The sequence below is a fragment of the Polyodon spathula genome, chromosome 25, assembly GCF_017654505.1.
Source record: "Polyodon spathula isolate WHYD16114869_AA chromosome 25, ASM1765450v1, whole genome shotgun sequence".
NCBI classification, from domain to species: Eukaryota; Metazoa; Chordata; class Actinopteri; order Acipenseriformes; family Polyodontidae; genus Polyodon; species Polyodon spathula.
In genome coordinates this window covers 4,547,493-4,564,059 of record NC_054558.1, presented here as the reverse complement: position 1 = coordinate 4,564,059, position 16,567 = coordinate 4,547,493, and the positions used below count along the sequence as shown (strand labels likewise).

Sequence of the window (16,567 nt, the reverse complement as noted above, 5' to 3'; positions counted from 1 at the left end):
AAAACGGAGCAAACATAACTTAAAACGGTCAGACCACAACAAAAACAGCTTTTAAAAACGCCGGCTAGATGCTGCAGAGAAATAGCCAGCAGTATAGCGGCACAAACAGCACCGCCTGTAAACGACGTGTCCCGTTTTAATGATACCGCCTCTGAGGAACCCCCTTTGTCCCGGGAACTCTCGTTCCAGGGAACCCCGTTCTCAGCAGAAAACACCGGACCTCAGAAGCCCCGTGTCACTGGAGTGCACCCACAAAAGCGGGCTAATCTGATGATATATTATCGGCCTTATCAACATCACCCCCGTGCAAACAGCAAGCTACCGGCCTCAGCGTGACTGTGGGTAAAGTGTCATCGGCTACTTCATAACAGATAACATTTCTGAGGAGGCAGGTGCAAGGTAAATGTGTATGTGCCTGGCAGTAAACAAACAAACAAACAAACAAACAAACAAACAGAAACCACAGGGCCGGCCATCAACTCGGATGCGAGGAGAAGGCGGTACAGAGCTGCGGCTCGCAGGCTGCTTTCGCTTTCGTTTCTGTACAGATGGGTTTGGTACTAGGAAACCGTGACGCTGTCGTGAGGAGGTCATACGAGTTTAATAAATAGATATGTATTTATGCGTGGGGCGCTTTGCACAGCGGTGTTAACTGACCAACCCTCTTGCTGTGTGGAAAGACGAAACAGTATTTATCTGACTGCCTAACTCCAGCTACAATGCCTACCGTAAGGGATAATTTTAAAACTGGACTGGAGTTCATAGAACACCTGGACAGAACTCAAAGGATACAGAAGAATAAGAGGGAAGAGCTCCGATCCATCTACAACGAGGAGTTTAGAAACAGGTAGACTTCACGATCCCATCTGCCAGTGAATAGCATCGTAAAAGCACCGTCTCCAACCCATACCCAGCATATGCAGTATGGCTATATTTAATAACTCTCTCTCTCTCTCTCTCTCTCTCTCTCTCTCTCTCTCTCTCTCTCTCTCTCCCTAGAGAGGAGAGTAGATTTTATAGAGGAGATATATGAATCTATATATATATTATATATATATATATATATATATATATATTATTGTGTGTGTGTGTGTGTGTGTGTATCGGGTCGTGTAAATTATTTGAGTTAGTATAATATGGTGTTATTGTTATTCATATATTATTGTAAACGAGCAAACGCTACTTCCTTATGTGCCTAACGGCGATGTTGTTTGGTAATATGATTAAAGTTTGTACCTTTTATCTTGCAGAAAAGATAAATCAGTAAAAATATGCAGCCTGACCGTTTATGATTTATAAAACTAGTGCAGTTTTCATTTATTCTCATTCATTCGAGTTCACGCTGTTTTTTCCATAGCGGGGGCGTGGCAGAACACTGTGAATTCGTTCTGTTGCTGTACCTGTAATGCCTTCTATTCCAGTGTTGTTACAGCGTGTAGGGTCTGTGCGTCTCAAAAGCAGAGCAGCAGGGTATATAGAGACCACAGAGCTAATTAGCCCCTTCATGCAATAACTTTATGGGACAAACTCTCTAGTAGAGATAATCAATATATATAGTTTGCTATTGAAGAAATGTTTAATAAATATCAAACTTGTTTTATTCAGAAGAATGCGGAAGGAGCAGTTGGCTTCAAAGTTCGTTTTCAAGTTTTTTATTTTATGTATTTATTATGTCCCTATGTTATGTGATTCACAGTCATCAGCGGGCGCTTAAATTGTTACAATATGGAAATAGAATCTCTTCTCAACCTGACCTTCGCCTTACTTTTAGTTGTTTAGTTGCTCAGTGTTTCGCTAGATAATTCTTTCAAAAAGTATGACAGTGTGACCCCCCCCCCCCCCCCCTTCCCGATTTATCTGGACAGGGTGTAGGAGGGGCTGGCAAAGTTTCAAAGTCATTTTGGAATATGTGTTTCACATTGTATATCAATGAAAATAAATAATTGATCAATAAATAAATAGTTGCCACTTGGTTTGTGCTCAAAATTATATATATATATATATATATATAATTTTTTTTTTTAATGTTTCAGAGATGAAATCAGACGACCCAATTTCTCCTGTATTGTGTTCGCTTTGAAGAAAAACAACAAGGTGAAAGTGAAGAAGGGATTGCTGTACTTCAATCCACCGGTATGTACAGAGAGGACAGTTCAGTGACGTGGGTATTGCTGTAGGAAACCCCCCAGTATCCCAGCCATTGGGTTCACGGTATTGGGACACTGAGGAAAGACCCCTGGGCAGACACAGCAGAAACAAGCAACCCTCATTCACCAAGTCTGTTGCTCCTGTAGCACCAAGATAGTTCTGTTAATAGTAAAGGATAACCCTACAGATCACCTCTCATCACCAGTGATCCCCGCTATCCTCTATTATCAAGACCAGTGTGTTGAGGTTTGTTTGTAACATTTCCACCTGCACCGTGAAACCAGTCTGTGTCTCCTCTCGTATCAAACTGGGAATGATTCTGTTTAAACGCTGAATGAAGGGCCTGTTAATCGCAGTCTTCTCTCTACACCGCCACCAAGGGAAAAGTCATTATTTAAAGCTGGGTAGTCTTGAGTTATTCTGTTGTTGTTAGGCGTGTTGCCGTGGGTGTGGCTCATGTGAAACCAGTTTATCCCAGACGTGAGTCATCAAGCAGTTTAATCCATGAGCAAACTAGAGGAGTCGCAGGGATCTTTAACACAGGGCAGGGTCCAAACTGGGAAAACTTGACTTTCGTAGAACTTTCTTAGTGTCTCTTGCAGGGTTGTTTATCACCGAAGTAGATGCAGCAAGTTTATTAATGTTTTTTTAAACATTTTATTTGTATTGTTGAACTCTATACAGAAATGCACTGGTGTGTTTGACCAGCAAGATGCACTTTAATAGTCCGATCACTCTGTACTCTGTATAGATTTTTATTTCTGGGAAGAACATGGGTTTTCATGTTTTGAATATTTAAATTTTAGACGTCATTCACACCGTTGTCTTCTTTACATTTCTATCTTAACAAGGAACAGCAAAGCAAATGAACAACACAGGGCGTGAATTTAGAGGCTGGAATCCAAGCTTCAGCATCTGATGAAAAGGGTTAAATATTTCATTGCAGTGAACCAGTGTGGACCCGCCAACCGGGCGATGGCATGTCGTGTAACTGCGTTGTGTTTTCTTTCTCCTTTTCTAGCGTTCTCTTTCCCAAATGATTATTGTAGTTGAGGACAATCCCAAAGAAAGCTGTCAAGGCAAGGTATAGCCACGTAGATGGAGCTCCCTCCTGGTTCCTCTTCACACTGTGGTCTCATCTCCCATGTGCACCCGGCCCAGCAGTACTGGATCACATCACTTTCTGTCCGTTGAGTTTCCACTCTTCCAGTACTGTTGTATAGCGGTGACAGTCCTTCTGTTGGTTCTAGGTTCTGCTGCACCTTTTACTGAGTTCAAATTCTTCTCTGTATCGATCTTTACCTGGCTTTGACACACTGCGACCTTTCAGCTGCCAGAGCTGCCTATTCTCTCGCTGATATTTTGGTAGATTTTGTAATTCCTTACCTCGCTGTAAGGGGCATCTGTAATTCCCTAGTATTGAGAAATGTGTTTAGTGAAGTTTACAGGCACAGTAAACCCTGCACCCCAGTGCACATTGTGATGCAGCTGTGAACGGTCGTGTTTTTTCACCCTCACTCCTCGCTCGCTCTGCTCTTTTCTGAGGTGACACTGCTGAGCCCAGTGCTGGTTTCAGGGATTGTTTCCTAGTGATGAGAGCACCGACACTCATTTCTGTAAGGCACTGTGAAGATAGCACACCGGGCCACGGTCTTGGAGAGCAGCAGTCAGGTTCAGCCCTGACGGTAATCCAACTCTTTTTGCTTTTGAAGTCTGTGGAGTATTTTGGAGACCAATGGAGAAGGCCTCGTCAGCAGCCCCCTGCTAACAGCCCTGTGCGGATGAACGGAGCCTGCCCTGGTGCTGCTCCGGCTCACAGTCCCACGCAGAAGGAACTGGGGAAGAGAAAGGCCAGAACCATCATTCAGCAGCTGAGACAGAATCGGTACAGTTCATCCACATTTCATTTTGAGACATGATGCCTGGCACTAGGGCAGGTGAAAGAGCCCCCTGTTCGGACACCATTGCGGGTTGCAGTAGTCTAGAGTATAAGCGTTATCCGTGTCTTGTTAAGTCAAGTTGCTAGGCCTTTTATACAGCAGTCTGTAAATGCAATCTCTTGTCAGTCGCTCTCATTGGAATTCCAGATCCTGCTGTCCTGGGATTGCATGACACAGTACAGTTTGGATAAGGAAATGTCACGAGGAGTCCGCTGAGAGCATAGCACCAGCAGCCTGTCGCCTGATTGCACTTGCAGTGGAAGCAGCTTTTAACATTTTAAATATATGAAACGCCTGATCTTAAGACAGGGAAAGACAAAAGCACGTGGCGTATAACAGCTGTAACTAGAGAATGGTTCAAGTGTAACTGGGAGTATATGGAGGTTGTCCATGTGCCATGCTTCGATCATGCTGAATCACTCCGACCAGGCACTGCTCTCCCATAGTGTTCTGTGGAGGTCAGCCTTTCTGTTACTCCTCAGTATGTTTACATATTACTGAGGTGTCTCTATGCTTGTCTCTTCCCCCGCAGATCCAGTATCATCTCAGACAAGGGAGGCATTGTGATCCGCTCCGATCATGCCTTCACGGAGGGCATGATGAAATTCGAGTTCGCTCCTGAGCAGACCCGCGTTGTGGTCATTTCTGTGGAGAACGCTGGGCCGGAGCCAGTGAAGTTCACGCTGTACGAGGCTCTCCGGAGGATGCATGTCTTTACCTTCAGAGACGAGCACAGGGTGACCAGGGCCTGCCCCCTCCTGCTCAGTCCGGGTAAGAGTCTAGGACAGAGGCCGTCAGTGCAGTTTAGGGTGTTGCACGGAGTTTACTGGACAGCAGATCAGCCAGCAAGCAAGGCTGTAATTCATTGTCTTCCAAACGGACAATCAGAAATCGAAAACTGCAGGTCAAGTAGACAAATGTTTTTGGTGAGCGCCTTCTTCTCACACATGAGAAACTTAACTTGGTTATTCCACAGATGTAGTTAAGAGAAGGAAGCAGACTTTTCCAATGAAAAAAATATGAAAAAATAAGGAAGGCGCCACTTTCAAATTAATTTCGGACTGTAACCGGACATCAGAGAACTGCTAGCAAAGCGCAATCAGGAGGGAACTCTATTTCAATAAGATTTTGTCTCTTTTTTTCATTTCAGGCGACACCTATAAAATTCAAGTCTCCTGCCTCAGTTCCCATTACGGCTATTTTCCTGTCACCGTGGTTTTCGAGTTCAGACCCCACGTTTCCGGAGACTCCAAACCGTTCTACATTGTGCGAATGCTGGCGGGGGTGGCGAACAGTGCCCTGTCCAAGGAACTGGGTCCCACCTCTCCTTACAAACCCTACCAGATCGCCACCCGGAGGCCAGTCAACGTCCAGGTGGAGGAGGGCCTCGTGCCAGAAAGGTAGGCCGATGACTCAGGCATGCGTTTCCACTGCACAAATACTGCTGTAATATTCCTTTCCACAGCCTGGCTCTGGCACAGCCCTGCAGGAAAGGGCCACTGGCTACAGGGGGTGCAAGTACGCTGGGTAATCTTGAGTCGGGATAATGTGGTTAGGATTGGATTGAATTTAAGAGGGAGGTCTAGGTAATGCATCCTCTTTGAAGCAGGTTTCATATATTGTTTGTGTATTGGAATTGTAATTTTTTTCCTTTTCTCTTTTTGATGTAAAGCAATTATCAGCCTGAACTGAAGGTCGTTCCGTTACCGAACTTTGACTACCCCAAACGTTTGAAGGATTTGGTGAAACAAGGGCTGGAGGATTCAGACAGATTATACCCTGAGCTGAAACAGGAGCAGAGCAGAGTGCAGTAAGTCTGATACGCTGACAGAATACATGTTGGAGGAAAAGGAGACATTTGAGGGCGGAGTTCTTTAATGGCCGAAAGTGAGCCCATACCGGCTCTCACTGCTGCGCTTTGCATTTGCAGGCTTTTGCTCGAATCTCAGTTGCACTTTGAAAACTACAAAGAGCGATTCCAGCTACTGCTGCACCTGGAGGAGATCCAGATGGAAGTGGACATTAAGAAGTACGACATGCACGATGCTGTCATGCACCCGGACCCCCAGCAGAAGCGTTTCCTTATACTTCACGTGAGCTCAATAAACACTCTACTAAAAAGCCGGGTCTCTTGAATGGGGGGGCAGAGGTATGGTGAGTGTAAATCTATCACTGTAACACCGCTGTCTTCACAGGTGCCTGGTGTGGCTGAGAACAGGCCCTCTGTGTTGAAAGGGGACTACTTGCTCGTGTCAGAGAGTGAAGACCCAGGGGACCCTGTCATCAAGTACAAGGGCTGGGTGCATGCGGTGCAGCTGGATAAACTGAAGCTGGGCTTCTCACAAAAGTACGAGACTCAAACACACTGAGATTCAGCAGGATGCCCCCTGTAGCCTGGGGATCGCAGGTTCCAATCCAGGCTGTGTTACTGTCGACCGTGACCAGGGGTTCCTAGGGGGCGGCGCACAATTGGCCGAGCACCGCCCAGGTAGGGAGGGCTTAGGTCAGCAGGGGAATCCACAGTTCACCGCGCACCAGCGACCCCTGTGGCTGATAGGGTGACTGCGGGTCTGCAGTGGAGCCATTCAGATCTGTGTTGTCCTCCGGCACTACAGGTCTGGTGGCTTCGCTGTGGATCCGCAGTGCGAAAAAATGACCGATTGGCAGGAACACGTTTCGGAGGCAGCGTGCTCCAGCCTGCGTTCCCCGAGTCGCCAGGGGGGGTTGCACCGGTGAACCAGGATAAAAAATAATAATAATAATGGGCATTCCAAACTGAGATAAAAACCATTGGGGACGAATAAATTAAAAAAAAAAAGAAAGGTATTTGAAACGGAAAATGTATCATCAGATGTTATAAAAATTGTTTTTAATTTAATTTTGTTGTTATAAATAATGTACCTTCCTTTTGTCTTTTTTTTTTTTTAAAGTAAGATTAAAAACGTGTTTAATTTAAAGAGTATTTTATCATTTAGTATTTCTCCGCTGTTTTGTTTTCTATTCATTTTCTTGTTTGTATCTGTAAAGCTCTTTGAGGCGATCGAAAGGTATAAGAAGTAGTGATGGCTTGATTGATTAACAGCAGTAGTGGAGAGATTTTGTGCTCATCCCCTCTTCATTCTGTTTCACCCTTTCTAGGCTGGTTAATAAGCACATAGCCAACATGAAGTTCGAAGTGACGTTCACTTTTAACCGCCTGCCGCTGAAACTCCAGCACCGCGCGGTGGAGCTGGCGGTAAAGCACGACCTGAGAGACTTCCTGTTCCCCACCTGCAGTCTGGGAACCAACCTGCCCATTCCGACCCTGAGGTAACAATCTTCAAAAGGGGGGCTTGATGTGCCACCCAGCTGTATTTCTGTAATGTTTTGTCTTTTTAATATTATTTGGCATGCTTCCTAACTATTCAAGAAAAAAAAAATATATATATATATATATATTTACTGTTTGCAAACTTACATAAGAAAGGGACCTTTATCAGTTTGTTTGTTTGGGTTACTTCAATAATGAAGTGTTAAAAGCAGCAGGTTCATGATACGCATTTAGTAATGCGTCGTGCTTTCTTCTGCGGCCAGGCTGTATGATCAGAACCTGGGGAGGAATCCTGAGCAGGAGATGGCTGTGAAGTGCATCGTGGCTGGAACGTCGAGACCAGCTCCATTCCTGGTGTTCGGACCTCCAGGGACAGGCAAGACTGTCACCATTGTGGAAGCCATCAAACAGGTGGGACTCCCTGCCCCCCAGCGGGGTACAAACACCATCGCTTCCTATCTCGTGCTGTGAGCTTTTACACTAGAGAGAGAACGTGCGTCCAATACAGACGCAGCCATCTTATTTACTATCATCCTTTTTTACTTTTCACAGCAGTGTCTTTAGCTCTGCCGTCTAGTTCTTGCTTAGGTAGCACTATCCCAACCTGTTCCGTTTGAGAGTCTCCAGTTCATCGTAATTACTACAGCTGTGGCCAAAGGCTTTGCATCCCCCTAGAGACTACAAAGCTGTATGTAATTCAATGTGTTAATGGAACATTATTCAACAGGTTTCATTAGACTTCATGAAGCAAGTTTAGTTCCTCCTGTAGGGCGATGCGAAGCGTTTGGCCAGAGCTGTAGGTGCCTAACACAAGTCCTAAAAAGCGTCCTCCTTTGTTTTCTGCAGCATCACTTTGCTTCATTTTATTTGACATCCCTCTGACTGCACAGATCTGCTTGCTCTCTGTCTATAGCTTCATAGATTTCTATTATTTTATGCTTGTTCGCACCTTTTAATTTTAGCGAAGAGCAGTTACACTGTTACGATCGGGGCGCTGTGTCTTTTCAGGTTCACTTCACTCTCAAAGACTCTCGCATCCTGGCCTGCGCTCCCTCAAACAGCGCCTCGGACCTGCTGTGCCAGCGCCTGCTGCAGCACGTAGACAAGCACGCCATCTACCGGCTCAACGCCTTCAGCAGGGACCCCGGTGATCTCCCCGCAGACATCCTGGTATGCACTGGGGGTAACGTCCAATAGGAGCAAGATAGTCGAGCGCAGAATCGGGTCATCGACCAGTCTCGCGCTTCACTTTCAAAGCAGCAGTAGCAGCAGCATAGTAATGACTGGCTGTGTTTTTAAGTATATTCTAGCCCTGCTGTAAAGGGGGTGTGTGTTTCTAACCTTGCATCGTCTGCCAGTGTGAGGTCACTGGTCATCGAGCGGACCAGGAAGCAGCAGATTCAAGTTTTAAATGCGTAGTGTGGCACGGGAATCATTTGTAGTTTATATTGTAACGTATGGTTCCTGCACGGTGTGCATCTTATTTCATCGTGCAGTTTGGTGAAAAGCCAGTCTTTCGTAGTTCTTGCTGCTCAAACTGTTGGATTTGTTTCACTTTTCTGTGATGGTCAGTGTGCTCTGCTACAGCTAGTCTTCAGCGCAGGTCTGGTTTTCATTCTGCTGTACTCTGTTATAGCCCTGTTCTAACTGGGACTCCAGTCTCCAGAGCTTTGTGTTTCCTGCGAAGGAGGTGCTGATGGAGAAGTACAGGATCCTCGTCACCACCGTAGTGACAGCTGGCAGGTAGGGGAGTCAGGAGTTCATGCTGTGCTCTCGTGGTTTTGGTTACTCTCTGCAGCGCGAGGCACCAAGCTGTTTAATCTGTTTAGATTGTGATGCCTAGTGTGTGCATGAACATGATGGCTCCAAAGGTCAAAATCAATTCAAATATAAAGACGACATTGAAAACGAAACTTACACAGAAGGTTAAGGCATTTGATCTGTTTAATAGAGATTCACAGCCTGATGAAGAGTGAGTCTGTTGTTTGTTGTATTTCATTCTAAGGTGTAACGTTCTGTTGGAATAATAAAGAAACCACGTCCTTATCTGTCTTATCAATGTCTTCTCTCGTCCTATCAGACTGGTGTCCGGTGGTATTCCTCCTGGTCATTTCTCGCACATCTTCATTGACGAAGCCGGACACGCAGTTGAACCAGAATGCATCATCCCAGTGGCAGGTGGGGATCCTGTTCTTGTAACCCCACCCGGGATACAGAATATAGTCTTTCATTTTGAGTAACCCTGTGATGAACGCAAGTCCTCTTCTTTTTGAAACGTTCAGGGTTGTTAAACAAAGACCAAGGGCAGCTGGTTTTAGCCGGAGACCCAAAGCAGCTCGGACCCATCCTGAGATCCCCGCTCGCAATAAGACACGGACTGGGTAAGGACTTCCAGCTGGGAGCGAGGGCATTCCCACCCCATGTGATGCCTCGAGCCAACGCTACAATTATAGTGAGAGTACCATTCGAATCTGTGCTTTAGTGACGGCCCTTTTACTAATGCATCTCCCAGGTGCCTCGTATTTATTTCCATGTTGTAGCCATCATTGCTTTAGTTTATACACTGGACTAACACACGAGATTCGCTGTGTCAAAGGACGCTGCAATAGGCATTGGGAGCTTCTCATGGTTAACGGGAGCAATCTTCTTGTTAGCCCTTAGAAGCTCCCAACACCTTTGACAATGTCCTGCGCCTCAATAAAGCCCTGTGCTGGAAAGCATTTCATTTTTGTTCTTTGTGTTTTCCCCTTTCAGACGTGTCCTTGCTGGAGAGGCTGATGACACAGAACAGTCTGTACCAGAAGGACTCCAGCACCGGAGCGTTCAACAGTCACTTTGTGACGAAGCTGCTCCGCAACTACAGGTGAGTGAGTCCTAAACCTGGGCATCCAGAACGAATTGAAGCACTTCCAGATAGAAAAGCGGGAAATACAGACGTCATGCACTGCAGAGAGCCCAGCCAGTTCTTTTATAGCAGGTTTTTAAAACATAAGCCCAGGGAATTACACTGAATTACGTTGATTTCACTGGCATCAAGCTTCACTGCAGTGGATCCCAGCTTTTGAACTGCAGCTCTTCCTGTCTCATTGCAGCGAGGTCATTGGAGTTCACCTGCAGTGAAAGTATTCTATTTTATCCATAACTCATAAACGCTGAATCGCCCTAAATGTAGAAATACCCACAGGATTTATGAAGTTTCTTTTAGTATTTCTAGAAATGTTCTATTGGCAATATACTGTATGTTTTCTATTATTATTTATTATTATTATTATTATTATTATTATTATTATTATTATTATTTCTTAGCAAACATCCTTATCCAGCGCGACTTGCAGTTGTTACAAAATATCACAGTACAAAATATCACATTCCAGAATATCATATTCCAGATAAGAGCAGTTACTAAGTACAATAAAATTAGTAGCAAATAAGATCCAATTCAGATAAGAGCAAACTAGATAATGCAGTAAATAATTACATTTGAGAGCGAGTTGGACTGAGAGCAGTCGAATAAACATATTTGGTTCTGTGAGTAAAGTCCAGCAAGCGCACGCAGCAGGAACGATAAATGGATGAGAGTGGATTCACATAAGAGCAATTGCAGAAAAAGCCTAGACTGCAAGCCGAGTTGTACTAATATGAACTGTAACAAAGTTGCATGCTTCGTCGAGTGTCTGCTTCTCTTTCTTAGAGAATTCGTCTTCGTTTTTTGATTAAGTGTTTTGACGGTGTGGGTGCATTTTAAAGGCTCAGTTGGCCCTCTGAATAATAAGCCACGGGGATCCCTTGTCAACCAGGTCCCACCCAGCGATCCTCAAAATTCCCAACGAATTGTTCTACGACGGAGAACTCCAGGTGTTTGCTAATGAAATTCTGAGAAACTCCTTCTGCACCTGGGAGAACCTGCCCAAGAAGGTAACCCTGCAGGTCCACAGTGTTTGACTGCTGAATAACATTTTCGTTAGCTGGCTGTGCTGATTTGTAAATGACAGGATGTGAACGGAGGTTCATTTGCTCGCAGGGCTTCCCGGTCGTTTTTCACGGGGTGCAGGGGCTGGACGAGAGGGAAGGGAACAGCCCTTCTTTCTTCAACGTGTCTGAGATCGACGTGGTTGTGTCCCACGTCAAGAAGCTGCTGCAGAATCAAGGCAAGAAGGGCATCCGCAAACTCTCTCCCAAAGAGATCGGCATCATCTCCCCCTACAGGAAGCAGGTAACAGGCTGCCACTGTGCTGGTCACTCCATCAAACCCAGCCAGCACACTAAACAACTACGGGCATCTTTTCAAAGCATTTCCGCTCAGACTAAGTTTACTTTGTTGATTTTTATTTATTTATTTATTTATTTATTTTTTTTCTACAGGAAACTTGTATTAACTGCACTAACACAGCTTTCCCTTCATTACCAGGTTCAAAAAATCCGAAGTGCAGTTAACACCGTTGACAAGGAGCTGAAAAGCATGCCGGACATCAAGGAGCTGAAGGTATGCACACAGCCTGGGTCTCGCCTGGTCTGAATTATGTCTTGATGTTGCTCCTAGTGGACTTCCTTCACACGACTGTGCAGGGCTGTGATCTCTGACCAGTGCCCCATATGAAAGCGCTTTTAGATACTCCTAACCTGTTGGTACCCTCGCCAAATGATCCATTCTCTTCAGTACAGCTCATTGTAATAGACTCTGCCATGTGGTTTTGCAACACATAAATCACTACGAAAGAGATGTGAGAGTTCATGCTTTACCTCTTATTGGAACCAGCAATGCTATCACTGATCCTCGTTTTCCTGTGTGGAAGAAGATTGTTTGATTCTGTGCTTTTGTACTTTATTTTAAGATCTGTATGTGTGTGTGTGTGTGTGTGTGTGTGTGTGTGTGATGTGTGTGGTGTGTGGAGGATCGGACTTGGACCTGTGTCGTTACGATAGTGTAGAGAAGACATGTGAATGTCACTTACCTTATTGAGGGACTTCACAAAAACTAAGTACACGATGTAGGACTACGGAGAAACAGGAAACACCTTCCCTTAAAACATGACTAAGACATCGAAAACACTGAAGCTAGACATGTGTGTGTGTGTGTGTGTGTGTGTGTGTGTGTGTGTGATGTGTGTGGGTGTGTGGCTGTTGCGGGTGTCCTGCTGAAAGTCAGTGCTGCTGCTGCTGTGGTGTTTATTCTCGTGTCTCTCCTCAGGTGGGCTCTGTGGAGGAGTTCCAGGGGCAGGAGCGTACTGTAATCCTCATCTCCACAGTGCGCAGCACCATGGACTACCTCAAAATGGATGAGGATTTCAAGCTGGGCTTCCTCAAGAACCCAAAGGTACAGGCTAGGTTCTGATCCGGTGGATCCTAGAAATCCTAGAAGCATCCCTTTTGCAGCAAAGCCTGTTGTTCATACTTTAGTGATCACTCGAGGGTTGCTTCAAGAGTTAGCAAATGCTGTCAAATTAGTGATTTTGAGGATCTCCCTTACCTGAAGAAAGGTATGCACTGAATATTAGGAGTACACCAAGCAGAGCCCCTGCTCTGTACTCACAGCTGTCATTGACTTGTCTTAGTGCTGAAAGAAAGAAAGCAGAGCTTTATGATAAGTTTAAGCTACAGTGTGTGCACTTCTAAATAACTGCTGCATTAGCTCTGACCACTAGAGGGAGCCCTCGCTTAAGTAGAAAGGATTGGAAAAGGCTTCAGCTGGTGAAAAGGGAGGTGGCAAGTGAAATAGTCCTAGGCCTGGGTTCGAGTCTGGCTTGGGTGAGTTTTGGTCATCTCATTAGTTCACGTTTCACGGAGGGTCACTAGAAGCTGTTGTGTTTAGTTCACCTCCCTGTCTCTCTCTCTCTCTGTCTCTCTCCCCAGAGGTTTAATGTTGCAATGACCAGAGCCAAGGCTCTCCTGATCGTAGTGGGAAACCCCTTTGTTCTCAGCAAGGACCCAATCTGGCACAGGTAAGAACACAGCAGGCTGAAAGCTTTACAAAACAGCATTTTTGTGCACCCCAGTCGACTTGATATTCACGCTGCCTCCATGCTATTGCCACCACACTAGGAGCTCCTGTTATTAGCAGACAGCAGAACCCCAGACCACAATTCCACTCCACAAAAGAGCCTGCGTATCTGATTGGGTTTGAGATAGAGTGGAAACGCTGGATGAGACTGGTGCACAGTGATTTCACGCAGGGAGCAGTGAGCTGCGTGCTCTGGCCAGTCGCTCCTGTCCGTATCCTCAGTCTCTGCTTGTGCCCCGCTGTGTGCTTGCCCAGGTTCATCCAGTACTGCAGTGAAGGGGGAGGCTACACTGGCTACGATTTCACTGAAGAGGAGGAGGAGGAGGAGACCCTGGTGACCCGGCTTGCCTCTCTCGATATCAGCGCAGAGCCTGAAGGTAGGGGTCTTCATTAAATTCACCCTTGAAGCAACCTCAGCAAACAGAACGAGGCAGCAAAGCTGTCCGTCAGGACGGTTTGAAACGTCCAGGGGCGAGTTCGGAGCGAGCATTTAAAGTGGGCTTTGTGCAGGTGCGGTATATTCCTGGTATCAGCGACACATCCCAGGATATCCTGCTTGTTCGGATTTGCCGAGAGCAGGGCCTTGAAAAACAATGCATTGAAAACGTTTGCTGGTGCATTTGTTCACCACCACTGGAAATAGCCACAGGTTTCTGTTAATAGCATTTTAGAGCGTGCTCCTCCTTCGTCTGTATCGCATCAGCCACCTGTTTCTATTGTTAATCCTGCTGTGGCGATTTATAGATGAACCATCTCAGCCCCGGTGACCCTTTGGACTGTTTTTCTCTCCTTTTCTTATGTTAAGACACCTCTGGGGAAAGCGCTGTGCAGCAGCAGCAGGAGCCGGAGTGGAGGAATGAACTGTGAAGGGCAGACACTCCGAGAATCCAGTGAGACCCACACTGGAGACGGGAGGACTCGGGGGCGGCGTATTGCACTGAAACCACCTTTTTATCATTATCATTCCTGCTTCGGATTCTTTATTCACTTGTAATGCAGATTAGATGCAGCCAGCCTTTAACAGTCGTGGTGTTTTTATAAAACAGAACAGACCATTTTCAGTTGAGTTGGGATTTAGAGGCACACGACAACTGAAAACTTATATGAGGGTTTAAAAAAATTAAATTAAAGACTGAAAATAAAATCTAGGAATATGCAACATGCCGATTTCTCTTGCAAAGTTCTGCATGGTACAATCTGGGACGTTTTTAGTTTTAACTGGGGAGCAAAAACTATTTTAATCAGCTACTCCTCAAAGTGCCTTGATTTCTATTCGATCCTGCCTTCCCAGACGTAGTGATGTACAAGCAAAGAATTCAAAATCTGTTTACATCAATGCAAGTTTAACTTTACATTTTGAGGGGAGTTCCGGAACTCCCCCCCCCGTCGCCGTTATCCTGTTTCATGCAAAACCAAGACTTTTGAATCCATTCTCTCACCTCTTATTTGAAAAAAAGTGTAGCTCTCCTTAGCTGTTTGTATGTCGGCTTCAGAATCCGTACAGAAATCCAGCGTTATCCGATTGTGACACAGCTTGGGTAGATAATGGTATCAGAATCTGCAGAGAGGTAGTGGAACCTGTCTGTGCTTTTGCATGCACAGTGAAGGTCTGGCTGATCTCTCTCTCTCACCATACTCCTCACTCTAAATTCATGTTTCCAGCCGCGGTGAGGTCTGTTTGTGTGTTACTAACAGACTTGTTCACGCTGGTCTCGTTATCACCGCCCCCCCCCCCCCCCCCCCCCCCTTTTTCTTTCATTTGTGATGCAAGAGTTTTTGAAATTCAGCTGATACCAGTTCCTGTGCTGTAGGTCATTCAACTGGTCCAGCTTCAATCGGATCTTTTAATCTACAGCCCCGAAAGCACCAAGAAACTGCAGTTGCACCTTTTCTCTTTTTAAAAAAAAAAAAACGAATTGTATTTTTTTTTTATCAAGAAATGTAATTTTAAGCCTTGGTTTTGCACTCTGCTTTTGGCCAGCAGACCTGTTTTTACAGGAGTTCACTGTGTGGCAGGCTTCCTTTTATTTTGTTCTCTTAAATCTTTACAGAAAATAATGAAATGCGTTTTTTAGAATATGAAGAACACCGTGTTAGGAGTGGAGCTCTGCTTCTCCTTTTTTTGAGGTTTTTTGTGTTCGTAATCTTAAATGCTTTCAGATCCCGATGTCTTTTTCATGCAGTTAATTCATGTTTTAGAGCCTAGCTGATGTTTAGTTTGTTTGAAACTGGGGTTTTGACAATTGCTGTTAATAAAGTTTCTGCACAGAATTGCATTCATTGTGTTTTGTGTATGTGTGTGTTGGGATACAGTTAATACTTTTAAAAGCTATCTGAATGTACAGGTACAGAGTTTATATTCAAAAGTCAATTAACCAGGATTTTAATTAACCAGACCACTTCCAATAAAACATGCTAAACGTTAGCTTGGGCTTTTCAGCCTGCAAATTCAGAACACGATTACTTTTGATGAAATTGTGTTTTATTTTAGTCTTGCTATCTTGCCCAACTAATGCAGAATACTGGTTTCTGTTTTTGCTGCTGTCTGTGAATCTTTTAAATGCAGGTGATAAATGCTTTTATATGTATCCTGGTATGAAGGATCCACCAGCATTAAATGCAGCCAAAACATCAGAAATCCCAGAATGTACGTATCCATGGTGAAAATGTACAGCATGCAGCTTTCAGTAATCCAAACTCGGACTGGCATGAACACAAGCAGGCCGACCAGTTTGCAGATAGTTCTACATGTAAACAGATGTATATTGCACCCCACCTCCTCCTCTCTCCCCCCTTTGAAATAAAGACCTCTTGCAAGCTGGGTTAGATATACAGTAAGACCAGGCTTTATCATTTTACTTTATGACATTTTAAACAAACAATCGTTACACAGCTGGGCCAACATGTAGACTGGAGCAACATGGTTATCATCACTAATGACAGGTTAGGAATGCTTTCTGTACAACAGCACTCTCTTCCAGACAGAAAGCTCAGCAAAGCAGGCTTGCCCCAGTGATCCCTTTACAAAAATACTCTATTAACATTATTATCATGATCACTGTGTTTGATCTATTGGAAGGTTTAACTACAGCACTCTCTGGGTTTGCAAAGCGTCCACAATCACCTCTGTGCTTTGGAAAACAAAAAGGCAGATGATCGCTGGGAATAAAA

At 45.0% G+C, this 16,567-nt stretch overlaps 1 protein-coding gene across 1 annotated transcript; it reads left to right on the top strand.

Annotated features, from left to right (window-relative positions):
* The first annotated feature begins 537 nt into the window (after positions 1-537).
* Positions 538-15,672, top strand: LOC121299810 (putative helicase MOV-10). The gene is made up of 22 exons (XM_041227901.1): positions 538-847; positions 2,034-2,133; positions 3,861-4,033; positions 4,621-4,859; positions 5,239-5,488; positions 5,761-5,898; positions 6,019-6,181; positions 6,284-6,435; positions 7,227-7,397; positions 7,662-7,809; positions 8,407-8,568; positions 9,035-9,141; positions 9,479-9,576; positions 9,681-9,779; positions 10,153-10,261; positions 11,196-11,313; positions 11,420-11,611; positions 11,807-11,881; positions 12,587-12,712; positions 13,249-13,337; positions 13,652-13,773; positions 14,202-15,672. The coding sequence occupies exons 1-22, from the start codon at positions 720-722 to the stop codon at positions 14,261-14,263; spliced, it is 3,021 nt and encodes a 1,006-aa protein (XP_041083835.1). The 5' UTR covers positions 538-719; the 3' UTR covers positions 14,264-15,672.
* Positions 15,673-16,567: the final 895 nt, after the last annotated feature.